We start from the raw sequence: 14,874 nt of genomic DNA, 5'->3' as shown, positions 1-14,874 counted from the left end.
CTTGTTTTATTTCTTATGCTATGTACATTCATGTACAGAATTTTTCTCTGGGTAACTGTCCCCACCCTGCCCTTATGTCCTGATGGTCTTTTTTTCATTCTTTTTGACTTAACAGTGTGGATTTTCCCCTCCCAGCCCCATTAACTCGTTTAAATCTTTCCCCACTGCCCTATTTACCCTGGCCCTAAAGACACGGGTGCCATCCCTGGCCCCAAAAGTGGGACAAGGAAGGAGAGCCAGCATGACCTGGTTGTGTGGGAGATGGAGAGAATGTGTCGATGCACAGGGGTTGGAGAGGGGTGCAGTGAGCCCAGAGGGGCAGTGTGCCACTGTGAGCTGGGTCTGGTGTGAGGGGGTGGAACAGTGACTATTGAGGTAACGTCACCGTGGGCCATAATTTGCTGTCAAAATAACAGTGAGGTTAATGGCGCTCATCGTTAATTGTGCGCAAATACCACAGCGATTTCAGGCGAGGGACAGATGCGCGGTTAATCACGGAAATCCAAAAGTTTCTGCCAACAGCTGTGGGAAAACGGTATCTCGCTGTCTGCCTCACCATTGAAATACATTGAACGGCGAGAAGTTCCTGTATTTTCACGGTAGATACGAAGCAAACTCACCACAGAAAGTTAAGTCTTGTCCATTTCAGTCTAAGGACCCTTTTGATGACATAATAAATGTTAATTACTGCCAGTCAACCTCTCTGGCACTGAAAATTAACTATTACACGTGTGGAGTCTCATTCCTTCAACTTTTAATTGTTGTTGGAGATTTAAAAAATAAAATTTAAAAGTTTTAAATTTGTTTTCACTTTTTCCATCTCTTTTTTTTTCTCTCCCTTAATCCAGTCTTTCTTTCCCTCTCTTTATTTCTCTTTCTGTACCTGATTTGACATTGAATTCACCCACTCTGACTTACACTTCCTTCTCAGTCCTTGTGCTGTTAATTTCACAATCCTTCAATCTGATTGGTTAAGGAGATACCCAGTTGCTTGCCCTGTTCACTCAGGTCCCAGATGCCCTGTTTCCCTCACTGTCCCATTATCACCACACACTTCCAGCAATTTGCTGCGCAAAATATCATGGAGATTAAATGTGTAAAGGCAAGTCTAACTAACGGCAGGCACTGTTAGATGTCCTGCTACAGCAAATTATGGCCCAATATTTTTCTGTTAATTGTGAAGTAGGAAAGTGTTTAAAATTAATGCCTTTCCAGGTGAGCCCCCGACCCACTCACCCTGAATGCAGCCCTAATTGGCAAACACACGGGGCAGGAACATCTGGACCGAGTATGAATTATTCTACAATGGAACCAACGGTCAGCAACTGAGTTCAATTAGGGATTAGGCATTTTTTTAAAACAAAGAAAATGGATATAAATGTTTGTCTCCCAATTATGGATTGTTGGCTGATCAATTTTAAAATACAAATGGAAATAATAATTCCGAAATGGCAAGTGGAGCTTTCCAAAAATTGCAACGGGCCATGTTAATTTCAGATTCCAAATTACTGGAAAATGCACCAACGTGAAGTGTCAAGATGTAAAATGGCCTCCCATTAACCTGACAGATAAACTGTATGAATTCAACATTTGCATTTCACCCTCAGCCTTTCACGTACCGTTCGCCAGGAATTTCCTCAGCACTGCTCCTCCTCCACCGCTGTGTTTCTGCTGCGCGTCCGGCAGTTAAGGCAGGGAGAACGCGGCTCTGAGGGAATTTCGGCTGTGTGTCCTTTTCTCGAGTGAAGGGACATCGAGAGTACTCAGTTTAAGTTACAGACCCCTACAACGACTTGTCGGAGGCTGATAATCAGGGGTGTTCTTGAGTTGTCAGCTTCATTTTACTTGTTTCCCGGAAACATTGATTTTACTGGTAGCTAATGGGAGTATCTGCATGTTAGATGGGAACCCCCCCACCCCACAAAAACACTTTGAAACCCAAATCACCAACTCACCAATGAGTGAATCCAGTCCTGTTCTTCACAGGTTCTCTTAGATTCCACAATATTACCAGTTGGAACACAAAACCTCTGTCACAGCGAGAACCCAGCTGTGGTGACGATAAGAAGCCAGCAAGTTCCTCCTACCTGGGATGGCTGCCCCCCTCCCTCCCCCACCCACAGTTCTTCATCAGTTGATGCTCTTGACCTCACTGAGGTAGATCGTGACTTTGTGCGACGGTGTGAAACGGGCGACAGTGAGTCAGCAGCCCGTTTCCTTTACATCGCTCACCATTTTGATTTCCATTGACTTCAAACGGAGCTCCCGGATCCCAGATCCCAGATCTATCTCCTTCATTGCTGAACCTGCCTCCAAGAAGCTCAATTTCTTTTCATTCCAGCCAGCTCTTCTCCATTGAACAACTCTATAAAACCCAAGCCCATCCTTCTCTTCTAATGCCTCACTCACACTCCTCAACAGGATACAAAAAGCTTGTTGTCTGTAGGTAGCCTCATTTTCTCCTCTGTTGCAACTTTTCTTCTCTATTTAGCAATATAACACTCATCGTTGCTCCTCTGAATTTTCCTCTTGTTTCTGTCACAGGCCCATCCTCCTCTCTGTGATGAACATAAGAAATAGGAGCAGGAGTAGGCCATACAGACCCTCGAGCCTGCTCCGCCATTCAATCAGATCATGGCTGATCTTCGACCTCAACTCCATTTTCCCACCCGATCCCCATATCCCTTGATTCCCCTAGAGTCCAAAAACCTATCGATCCCAGCCTTGAATATACTCAACGACTGAGCATCTACAGCCCTCTGGGGTAGAGAATTCCAAAGATTCACAACCCTCTGAGTGAAGAAATTCCTCCTCATCTCAGTCCTAAATGTCTGACCCCTTATCCTGAGACTAGTTCTCGACTCTCGAGCCAGGGGAAACAGCCTCTCAGCATTGACCCTGTCAAGCCCACTCAGAATTTTATACGTTTCAATGAGATCACCTCTCATTCTTATGTTCATCCCCCACTCAACACAAAAATGCGGAACTACTCACCTGTCTCAGACATCCCTTCCTCTTAAACTCTTCTTCAAAACCCAATCTCGGTTTTAAATCATCACCAAGCCTGGATTCTCGCTGTGACAGAGGCTCCCTGATTATGTGGACTTCTCATTTTCTCTCATTTTCAGCCTTTTCAGCTTTCTAGTGTCCGTCGGCCACGGCTTCACAATTAAAAATATTTTTTTAGCAGCCCGAGCAGGCAGACTGTTTGGACAAATGTGAGTCCCTTATTCAGAGCACAGTTGGGACGTATGAGGTGGGCCGGGGTTTCGTTAAATAACTGCTTTGCACAGATTCTAGCAAATCCACCAATCACTGCTCCTTTGTGTTTTTTTTGTCTCAGAACAAAGACCCTGAAATTAAAGGACAAATGTCTCCGGGAGAACATGTACATCGGGGCGTTTGGACAGACAGGCGCTGGAAAAAGTTCACTAGTGAACGCAGTTTTACACGAGAGGGGTTTGCTGCCCACGTCATCGTCAGGAGCCTGCACATCAGCCGTGGTAAAAGTACAGTCTGCCGGAGGACGCAAGTTTAAAGCAGAGATTGAATTCCTCACTGAGGAGGTAACGATCGTCACACGGCCTCATCCTGCTGCTCTCTGTTCACCATCTCTTCCTTTTCAGACTCGTGTAATAGTCTCCAGTCACCGTCCAGTGACTCCCCTCCCCCCTCACACCGTCCAGTGACTCCCCTCCCCCCTCACACTGTCCAGTGACTCCCCTCCCCCACCCCACGCACTGTCCAGTGACTCCCCTCCCCCACCCCACGCACTGTCCAGTGACTCCCCTCCCCCACCCCACGCACTGTCCAGTGACTCCCCTCCCCCACCCCACGCACTGTCCAGTGACTCACCTCCCCCACCCCACGCACTGTCCAGTGACTCACCTCCCCCACCCCACGCACCGTCCAGTGACTCCCCTCCCCCCTCACACCGTCCAGTGACTCCCCTCCCCCCTCACACTGTCCAGTGACTCCCCTCCCCCCCCCATGCACCGTCCAGTGACTCCCCTCCCCCACCACGCACTGTCCAGTGACTCCCCTCCCCCCCCACGCACTGTCCAGTGACTCCCCTCCGCCCTCACACCGTCCAGTGACTCCCCTCCCCCACCCCACGCACCGTCCAGTGACTCCCCTCCCCCCCCCCACGCACCGTCCAGTGACTCCCCTCCCCCACCACGCACCGTCCAGTGACTCCCCTCCCCCCCCCACGCACTGTCCAGTGACTCCCCTCCCCCCCCCGACGCACTGTCCAGTGACTCCCCTCCCCCCCCCCACGCACTGTCCAGTGACTCCCCTCCCCCCCCGACGCACTGTCCAGTGACTCCCCTCCCCCCCCCCACGCACTGTCCAGTGACTCCCCTCCCCCCCCCACGCACCGTCCAGTGACTCCCCTCCCCCCCCCACGCACTGTCCAGTGACTCCCCTCCCCCCCCCGACGCACTGTCCAGTGACTCCCCTCCCCCCCCCACGCACTGTCCAGTGACTCCCCTCCCCCCCCCGACGCACTGTCCAGTGACTCCCCTCCCCCCCCCACGCACTGTCCAGTGACTCCCCTCCCCCCCCCACGCACCGTCCAGTGACTCCCCTCCCCCCCCCACGCACTGTCCAGTGACTCCCCTCCCCCCCCCGACGCACTGTCCAGTGACTCCCCTCCCCCCCCCACGCACTGTCCAGTGACTCCCCTCCCCCCCCCGACGCACTGTCCAGTGACTCCCCTCCCCCCCCCCACGCACTGTCCAGTGACTCCCCTCCCCCCCCCACGCACCGTCCAGTGACTCCCCTCCCCCCCCCACGCACTGTCCAGTGACTCCCCTCCCCCCCCCGACGCACTGTCCAGTGACTCCCCTCCCCCCCCCACGCACCGTCCACTGACTCCCCTCCCCTCCCCCACCACACGCCGTCCAGTGACTCCCCTCCCCCCCCCCACGCACCGTCCAGTGACTCCCCTCCCCCACCACGCACCGTCCAATGACTCCCCTCCTCCCCCCACGCACCGTCCAGTGACTCCCCCCCCTCCCCCCCCCACGCACCGTCCAGTGACTCCCCTCCCCCCCCACGCACTGTCCAGTGACTCCCCTCCTCCCCCCACGCACCGTCCAGTGACTCCCCTCCCCCCCCCACGCACTGTCCAGTGACTCCCCTCCCCCCCCCACGCACCGTCCAGTGACTCCCCTCCCCCCCCCACGCACCGTCCAGTGACTCCCCTCCCCCCCCCACGCACTGTCCAGTGACTCCCCTCCCCCCCCCACACGCCGTCCAGTGACTCCCCTCCCCCACCACGCACCGTCCAATGATTCCCCTCCTCCCTCACACCGTCCAGTGATTCCCCTCCTCCCTCACACTGTCCAGTGATTCCCCTCCTCCCTCACACCGTCCAATGATTCCCCTCCTCCCTCACACCGTCCAATGATTCCCCTCCTCCCTCACACCGTCCAATGATTCCCCTCCTCCCTCACACCGTCCAATGATTCCCCTCCTCCCTCACACCGTCCAATGATTCCCCTCCTCCCTCACACCGTCCAGTGATTCCCCTCCTCCCTCACACCGTCCAATGATTCCCCTCCTCCCTCACACCATCCAGGGGCTCCCCTCCCCCACCACGCACCGTCCAGTGGCTCCCCTCCCCCACCACGCGCCGTGCAGCGATTTTCCCCCTCCCACGCTATCCAGGGTGGGGTTAGGCAGTGTTAGGAATGTGAATTTTGAATCATAGACAGAAGTGACAGTTCTGTCTGTGTGCCAAGAATACACAGTCAAACACTTAGAGGTTTACTCAGTGTTAAATGTAAACAATTTTACAACACCAAGTTATAGTCCAGCAATTTTATTTTAAATTGCTGGACTATAACTTGGTGTTGTAAAATTGTTTACAATTGTCAACCCCAGTCCATCACCGGCATCTCCACATCAGTGTTAAATGAACAGACATACTCACAATCAACATTGAGATTACATGAACTGCGGTTGCAGTGGAACAGGTTACAGCCTGCTGAGCTCAACTCTCTCTCTCTACTTCTGTCTCTATCTCTCCCTCTCTTTCTGTGTCTCCTTCCAATTTCAAGGTGCATCGAGGACTTGGATAGACAAATATCATTAGAGTAAAGAATGGTTCAGAAATAGGGGAGATCGGACAGTGGGTAAATGCGAGGCAATCTAAGATGGGTTTGGAATGCAGGTGCGTAAATGCAGGTAGCGTGGAAAATAAGATTGGTGAGCTGCAGTCACAAGTGGGCACATGGGAATATGATATAGTGGCAACATCAGAGACCCGGCTCAAAGAAGGGGAGGATTGGGTACTTAATATTCCCGGCTACAAGGTGTTCAGGAAAGCTCGGGAAGGATAGAAAGTTGGGGGTTGTGGCGGGGGCGCTGGTGGGGTCGGGTGCCAGTATTGATCAAAGAAACTATTTTGCGCTGGAAAGGGATGATATAGTTGAGGGTCAAAGACAGAATCTATTTGGTTAGAATTAACGAACATTGATAAAGTGCCACATAATAGGCTTGTTAGCAAAATTAAAGCCCATGGGATGAAAGGGACAGTGGCAGCATGGGTACAAAATTGAATAAGGGACAGAAAGCAGAGAGTAAGCGGTGAACGGTTATTTTTCAGACTGGAGGGAAGTTTACAGTGGTGTTCCCCAGGGGTCAGTATTGGGATCACTGCTCTTTTTGAGATATGATGTGGAGATGCCGGTGATGGACTGGGGTTGACAATTGTAAACAATTTTACAACACCAAGTTATAGTCCAGCAATTTTATTTTAAATTCACTTTTTGAGATATATTAATACTTTTTGAGATATATTAATGATCTGGACTTGGGTATAAATTCATACTTTTTGAGATATATTAATGACCTGGACTTGGGTATAAAGTGTATAATTTGAAAGTTTGCAGATGACATGAAACTCGGGAATGTAGTGAACAATGTGGAGGATAGTAACAGACTTCAGGAGGACAGAGACAGACTGGTGAAATGGGCAGACACATGGCAGATGAAATTTAACGCAGAGAAGTGTGAAGTGATGTATTTTGGGATGATGAATGAGGAGAGGCAATATAAACTAAATGGTGTAATTTTAAAGGAGGTGCAGGAACAGAGACCTGGGGGTGAATGTACACAAATCTTTGAAGGTCGCAGGACAAGTTGAGAAGGCTGTTTAAAAAAATAGCATATGGGATGCTGGGCTTTATTAATAGAGGCACAGAGTACAAAAACAAGGCCTCAGCTGGAGTATTGTGTTCAATTCTGGGCATCGCACTTTTGGAAGGATGTGAAGGCCTTAGAGAGGGTGCAGAGGAGATTTACGAGAATAGTACCAGGGATGAGGGACTTTAGTTATGTGGAGAGACTGGAGAAGCTGGGGTTGTTCTCTTTAGAACAGAGAAGGTTGAGGGGAGATTTGATAGAGGTGTTTAAAATCATGAATGGTTTTGACAGAGTAAATGAGGAGAAACTGTTTCCAATGGCAGAAAGGTCGGTAACCAGAGGCTCTATTTAAAGTGATTGGCAAAAGAACCAGAGGCGACATAAGAAAGAAAATTTTTATGCATCGAGTTGTTATAATCTGGAATGCGCTGCCTGAAAGGGCGGTGGAAGCAGATTCAACAATAACTTTCAAAAGGGAATTGGATAAATACTTGAAGGGGAAAAAATTGCAGGGCTGTGGGGAAAGAGCAGGGAATGGGACTAACTGGATTGCTCTTTCAAAGAGCCGGCATGGGCTTGATGGGCCGAATGGTCTCCTTCGTGCTGATTCTATGACTTTTCCCCTTTGAGTTCTTCCCACCCGTGCTCATGATCTCACCTCATTTCTGCTGTTTCTAGGCTGCACCAATCTATAGGCCTTTGGAGCCATAACCCATCACCCATATTTCCTGCACTGAGTCTCTATCAAAGTGATCCAGGCCTGCTGAATATTATGTTCCCAAAGTCACACAGCCAGAAAGCATCAATGCTTGGGCCAGCAAGGCATAAAAAGAGAACTGAATCTCCAGTTGGGGTTGATAAAGTGAATCTAAGTGTAAACATGTGCCAGCTGGTCTTGGAGAATGCTGTGGTTAATCTGTGTACAGACACTGTCAGCCTTTTTTGCAGTCTATCAATTAGTATCATAGTAGGTACAGCACAGGTTTAGGCCATTCGGCCCATTGTGGCTGTGCTGGCTCTTTGACGATTTTCCTTTCACAAATCCGTGCTGACTTTCATTTATTGGCCCAGACTTTTCCAAGTGCCAATTAATTTTGTCCCGGATTATTGTCTAAAACTTTCCCCACCACTGACGATAGGCTGACTGGTCTGTAATTACCAGGTTTATCCCTCTCCCCTTTTTTGAACAGGGATGCAATATTGGCAATCCTCCAGTCCTCTGGCACCGCTCCCATATCTAAGGAGGATTGGAAGGCCAGAGCCTCAACAATTTCCCCCCTCACTTCCCTCAGTAACCCAGGATGCGTCCCATCCGAACCGGGTGACTTTTCTACTTTGAGTACTGCCAATCTTTTAAGTACCTCCTCTTTATCTATTTTTATCCTATCCAATATCGCTACCTCCTCCTCCTTTACTATTCCAATGGCAGCATCCTCTTCTCTAGTGAAGACCGATATGAAGTATTCATTTAGTGTCTCTAAGATTTAATTACAGAACATAATATAAATTAATTAAATAAATTATTTTCATACAAGATAGATTCCTTTACCAATTCTTGATCTTGATCTCTAACAGTAGAGTGATTTAGATAGGATGGGGTTGGGTAGAGTTTGGTTCGATAGTCCTGTTTGATGTTCTGAGTGGGCTGTGAAGGTGAGGCATGTTTTGGCGCTGATTACTGCGTTTATGGTCCTGTCTCGAAGGACATTGATTTTGATATGATGTAATTGGGAAACTTTCTGTACATGAAGATTAAGTAAAAGTAAACACAGAAATCTGAAATGGAAATGACTCTTATTGCAGGAGTGGAATGAAGAACTGAAAGTTCTGGTCAAGTTGTGTGAGAAGGAGGAGAATAGTGACACTGATGATGATGAAGATGGAGATACAAAAGAATTTGAAATGGCAGAGAAAAAACTGAAAACTGTTTATGGAGATTGCGGTCTGGGGAAGAGCCATGAGGAACTGTTAAAAATGAAGATTTATCGAGAAATCCCCAAAAACAACAAGAAATCTTTATCTGAAGACACTGTGAGTACTTAATTGAGCAATGACGTTCAAAAGGGAACTGGAAGAGTTTCAGAATTTACTTTCACTGCTGTCCTGTTGGTATTTTTTGAACAAGACTGAAGAATCAGAGTTAGTGTGTTGTATCCCTGTCTTCTACTGGTTGTGAGCACAGTAAACAGTAGTAAAAAGTGGGGTTGGGCCGATTAGGGACCATCAAGGAGATCTACTCATGGAGGCAGAGGGGATGGCCGAGGTACTAAATGAGTACTTTACCAAGGAAGAAGATGGTGCAAGAGTCTCGGTAAAAGAAGATGTAGTTGGGATACTGGATGGGCTAAAAATTGATAAAGAAGAGGTACTTGAAAGGCTGGCTATACTTAAAGTAGATAAATCACCCAGTCCAGATGGGATGCATCTTAGGTTGCTGAGGGAAGTAAGGGTGGAAATTGCGGAGATACTGGCCATAATCTTCCAAACATCCGTAGATACGGGGGTGGTGCCAGAGGACTAGAGAATTGCAGATGTTACACCCTTGTTCAAAAAAGGGTGTAAGGATAAACCCAGCAACTATAGGCCAGTCAGTTTAACCTCAGTGGTGGGGAAACTTTTAGAAATGATAATCTGGGACAGAATTAACAGTCACTTGGACGAGTGTGGATTGATCAGGGAAAGCCAGCATGGATTTGTTGAAGGCAAATTGTGTTTAACTAACCTGATATAGTTTTTTGATGAGGTAATAGAGAGGGTAGATGGGGGCAGTGCAGTTGATGTGATGTATATGGACTTTCATAAAGTGCTCCATGGTAGGCTTATCATCAAGATTGCGGCCCATGGAATAACGGGGGCAGTAGCAACATGGATACAGAATTGGCTAAGGGACAGGAAACAGAGAGTAGTGGTGAATGGTTGTTTTTCGAACTAGAGGGAGGTGTACAGTGGTGTTCCCCAGGGGTTAGTGCTGGGACCACTGCTTTTCTTGATATATATTAACGACTTGGACTTGGGTGGACAGGGCACAATTTCAAAATTTGCAGATGACACAAAACTTGGAAGTGTAGTGAACAGTGAGGAGGATAGTGATAGACTTCAAGAGGATATAGACAGGCTGGTGGAATGGGCGGACACGTGGCAGATGAAATTTAACGCAGAACGAGGAGAGGCAATATTAACTAGAGGGCACAATTCTAAAAGGGATACAGGAACAGAGAGATCTGGGGGTGTATGTGCACAAATCATTGAAAGTGGCAGGGCAGGTTGAGAAAGCGGTTAAAAAAGCATTCGGGATTCTGGGCTTTATAAATAGAGGCATAGAGTACAAAAGTATGGAAGTCATGATGAACCTTTTTTAAAACACTGGTTCGGCCACAACTGGAGTATTGTGTCCAGTTCTGGGCACCGCACTTTAGGAAAGATGTGAAGGCCTTAGAGAGGGTGCAGAAGAGATTTACTAGAATGATTCCAGGGATAAGGGACTTCAGTTACGTGGATAGACTGGAGAAGCTGGGATTGTTCTCCTTGGAACAGAGAAGGTTGAGTGGAGATTTGATCGAGGTGTTCAAAATCATGAAGAGTCGAGACAGAGTAGATAGAGAGAAACTGCTCCCATTGGTGGAAGGGTCAAGGACCAGAGGACATAGATTTAAGGTGATTGGTAAAAGAACCAAAGGTGACATGAGGAAAAACTTTTTTACACAGCGAGTGGTTGGGATCTGGAATGCACTGCCCGAGGGAGTGGTGGAGGCAGATTCAATCATGGCCTTCAAAGGGAACTTGAAAGGAAAAAAATTGCAGGGCTATGGGGATAGGGCGAGGGAGTGGGACGAGCTGGATTGTTCGTGCATAGAGCCGGCGTGGACTCAATGGGCCGAATGGCCTCCTTCCGTGCTGCATCCTTTCTACGATCACAGAAATTACCCCAAACTTGAGGTTACCCGTGGAACTGTCTGCTTTTGTCTGTTCTTGTCTGTAAGTTTGACTGTCTGTCAGCCTCTGTCATCTCTTTGTCCGCCTTTGTTGATCAAATGTCAGCTTCTGTAATTAATCTCTCTTTCTTCGATCGTTCTATATCTCTCTCCAATCTTTCTTTACTCTCTCCCTGTTTCTCTCTAACCCCTCTCCAGTCTGTCTTGCTAGTCTCTGTCTCTCTCTCACTTATCTCTGCCCCTTCCTCTCCAATCTGTTTTTCTGTGACCCTGTGACTGTGTCTTGTTTTTCTGTCTGTGGTTCTCTAAGCTCTCTTTCCCTCTGGCTATATTATGGTAAACCTTTATAAATCAGGTTTTATAAAGGAGGCAACAAGGAGGGTCGATGAGGGTAGCGCATTTGATGTAGTCTACATGGATTTTAGCAAGGCTTTTGACAAGGTCCCACATGGCAGACTGGTCAGAAAAGTAAAATCCCATGGGATCCAAGGGAAAGTGGCAAGTTGGAACCAAAATTTGCTCAGTGCCAGGAAGAAAAGGTCATGGTCGACGAGTGTTTTTGTGACTGGAAGGCTGTTTCCAGTGGGGTTCCGCACGGCTCAGTACGAGATCCCTTGCTTTTTGTGGTATGTATCAATGATTTAGATCTAAATGTGGGGGCATGATTAAGAAGTTTGCAGATGATACAAAAATTGGCCGTGTGGTTGATAGTGAGGAGGAAAGCTGTAGGCTGCAGGAAGATATCAATGGACTGGTCAGGTGGGCAGAAAAGTGGCAAATGGAATTTAATCCACAGAAGTGTGAGGTAATGCATTTGGGGAGGGCAAACAAGGCAAGGAAATACACAATAAATGAGAAGTGTAGAGGAAGGGAGGGACCTTGGAGTGCATGTCCACAGATCCCTGATGGTAGCAGGACAGTTAGATAAGGTGGTTAAGAAGGCATATGGGATACTTTCCTTTATTAGCCAAGGCATAGAATATAAGAGCAGGGAGGTTTTGCTGGAACTGTATAAAACACTAGTTAGGCCACAGCTAGAGTACTGTGTACAGTTCTGGTCACCACATTACAGGAAAGATGTGATTGCACTAGAGAGGGTGCAGAGGATGTTGCTAGGACTGGAGAATTTTAGCTATGAGGAAAGATTGGATTGGCTGGGGTTGTTTTCCTTGAATCAGAGGAGGCTGAGGGGAGATTTAATTGAGGTGTATAAAATTATGAGGGGCCTATTTCCCTTAGCAGAGAGGTCAATAACCAGAGGGCATAGATTTAAAGTAATTGGTAGAAAGATTAGAGGGGAGTTGAGGAGAAATTTTTTTACCCAGAGGGTGGTGGGGGTCTGGAACTCACTGCCTGAGAGGGTGGGAGAGGCAGAAACCCTCAACTCATTTAAAAAGAGCTGGAAAGTGGGATTAGGCTGGGTAGCTCTTTTTTGGCTGGCGCAGACACGATGGGCCGAATGGCCTCCTTCGATGCTGTAAAATTCTCTGATCCTATGATCACTGGTTAGGCCTCAGCTGCAGTATTGTGTCCAATTCTGGGCACCACACGTTAGGAAGGATGTCAAGGCCTTAGAGAGGGTGCAGAGGAGATTTACCAGATTGGTACCATGGATGAGGGACTTCAGTTATGTGCAGAGACTTGACAAGCTGGGATTGTTCTCCTTGGAACAGAGAAGGTTATGGGGAGATTTAATAGAAGTGTTCAAAATTATGAGGACTTTTGAGAGTGTAGATCGGGAGAAACTGTTTCCACCGGCAGGAGGGTCAGTAACCAGAGGACACAGATTTAAGGTGATTGGCAAAAGAACCAAGTGGGAGATGAGGAGAATTTTCTTATGCAGCGAGTTGTTATGATCTGGAATGCGCTGCATGAAAGGGCGGTGGAAGCAGATTCAATAATATATTTCAAAAAGAAATTGGATGAATACTTGAAGGGGAAAAATTTGTAGGGCTGTGAGGAAAGAGCAGGGGACTGGGACTAATTGGATAGCTCTTTCAAAGAGCCAGCACAGGCACGATGGGCTGAATGGCCTCCTGTGCTTTGAGATTCTATGATTCTGTCCTTGTGGCTACATGTTTCTGTGTCCGTATAGTCTCACTAATGGTTAGGCTTTCTCTTGGTGTCAGCTGTGGCTCAGTGGGTCAGAATCATGGATTCAAGTCCCACTCCAGACACTTGAGCACAAAATCTAGGCTGATACTCCAGTGCAGTACTGAAGAAGAGTTGTGTTGTTGGAGGTGCTGTCTTTTGGATGAGACGTTAAACCACGTCTGCCCTCTCAGGTGGACGTAAAAGATCCCACGGCATTATTCCCCGGTGTCCTGGCCAATATTTATCCCTCAACCAACATCACTAAAACAGATTATCTGGTCATTATCACATTGTTGTTTGTGGGATCTTGCTGTGCCCAAATTCGCTGCCGCGTTTCCTACATTACAACAGTGACGACACTTCAAAAGTACTTCATTGGCTGTGAAGCGCTTGGGACATCCTGAGGTCATGAAAAGCGCTGTATAAATGCAAGTCTTTCTTCTCTTTCTCTCTCTCTGTCACTGCAGCTATGTATTTCTGTGCCTGTGTTATAGGCCAAGGTCGGAGCTGAAAGGATAAATAGGGCTGTAGAAAGTGGAGGGGGGAGGTGGGGGGTGAGGGCTCAGGCAGAAATAATATGAAAATAGCCTAAAGATAAGAGAAAAGGATGAGAGCGAAGTCCAGATCATAAATAGTGTTAGAGATAAAATAAATACTTCAGGTTCAGAAAAAAATATCGGAAATGATAGCAAAATAACTGCTAAAAATACATCAGGAGTGATGAAAAACAGTGACCCCAATATTTGCGGGGAAGGAGCGTGTTTGCGGGGGAAACCCCGGGAACATGAAAGTCCTGCCGAATTTAACAGCAGGAACTCCTGATAATTTTTTAATTTGGTTTCCCGCCCGGCAGCCAGAGAGATTGAGAGGCGAACCGGCTGCTGTGCAGGAAAGTCTGCGTTAGAAGGTCGCATCCGGGAACCCTTGGGGACGGCCCCCGGCAATCGGGAAAGATCGCGGGGCGGAGGGGGAGGGGTCGGCAGATCGCGGGGCGGAGGGAGAGGGGTCGGCAGATCGCGGGGCGGAGGGGGAGGGGTCGGCAGATCGCGGGGCGGAGGGGGAGGGGTCGGCAGATCGCGGGGCGGAGGGGGAGGGGTCGGCAGATCGCGGGGCAGAGGGGGAGGGGTCGGCAGATCGCGGGGCGGAGGGGGAGGGGTCGGCAGATCGCGGGGCGGAGGGGGAGGGGTCAGCAGATCGCGGGGCAGAGGGGGAGGGGTCGGCAGATCGCGGGGCGGAGGGGGAGGGGTCGGCAGATCGCGGCAGCGAGGAGAGGCCACGATCACGGCAGAAGATTTGCTTGAGGGGCCGGGCGATGAGGCCCTGCTCCTCCTGGCAGTGCTATAAAAAGCATTTACGTTCTTGATCTGGCTGCTCCCATCTCCGTTTCACTGCCGGGTTTTCCGAGCTCTGGGAAACCCGGCCAGCCAGCGTTAAATTTAAATCAGGCACCCAACTGCACTGTGGGCGCCTGATTTAAATATTATAATGAACCGTCCCACCTCTCGAGCGCGGGTCACAGGCACATCTCAGAACCCACCGCCATAAAAATGGCAGCAGTTGGAGTCAGCTTATGCGATTTTATATTTTTAACCTTCTCCCTCGACCCTTTCCCACCCTTCAGGGGGAGGTTAATATCGACCTCAAGAAGTGTGATAAATTAAAAGTGTGAGAAAAACAGCATCAGGGCAAAAGGGCA

General features: G+C 48.6%; 1 protein-coding gene across 1 annotated transcript in view; it reads left to right on the top strand.

The window, feature by feature from the left end:
- Positions 1 to 14,874, top strand: part of LOC137310100 (nuclear GTPase SLIP-GC-like) — a 177,471-nt gene that overhangs the window by 51,937 nt on the left and 110,660 nt on the right. The window contains exons 6-7 of the mRNA XM_067978059.1: positions 3,344 to 3,566; positions 8,956 to 9,183. Coding sequence (XP_067834160.1) covers positions 3,344 to 3,566; positions 8,956 to 9,183 — 451 coding nt within the window. The remainder of the gene's footprint in view (positions 1 to 3,343; positions 3,567 to 8,955; positions 9,184 to 14,874) is intronic.

The sequence above is a fragment of the Heptranchias perlo genome, unplaced genomic scaffold (assembly GCF_035084215.1).
Source record: "Heptranchias perlo isolate sHepPer1 unplaced genomic scaffold, sHepPer1.hap1 HAP1_SCAFFOLD_216, whole genome shotgun sequence".
Taxonomy (NCBI): Eukaryota; Metazoa; Chordata; class Chondrichthyes; order Hexanchiformes; family Hexanchidae; genus Heptranchias; species Heptranchias perlo.
The sequence above is the reverse complement of the archived record's forward strand: the minus strand, read 5'-3'. Positions and strand labels throughout refer to the sequence as shown.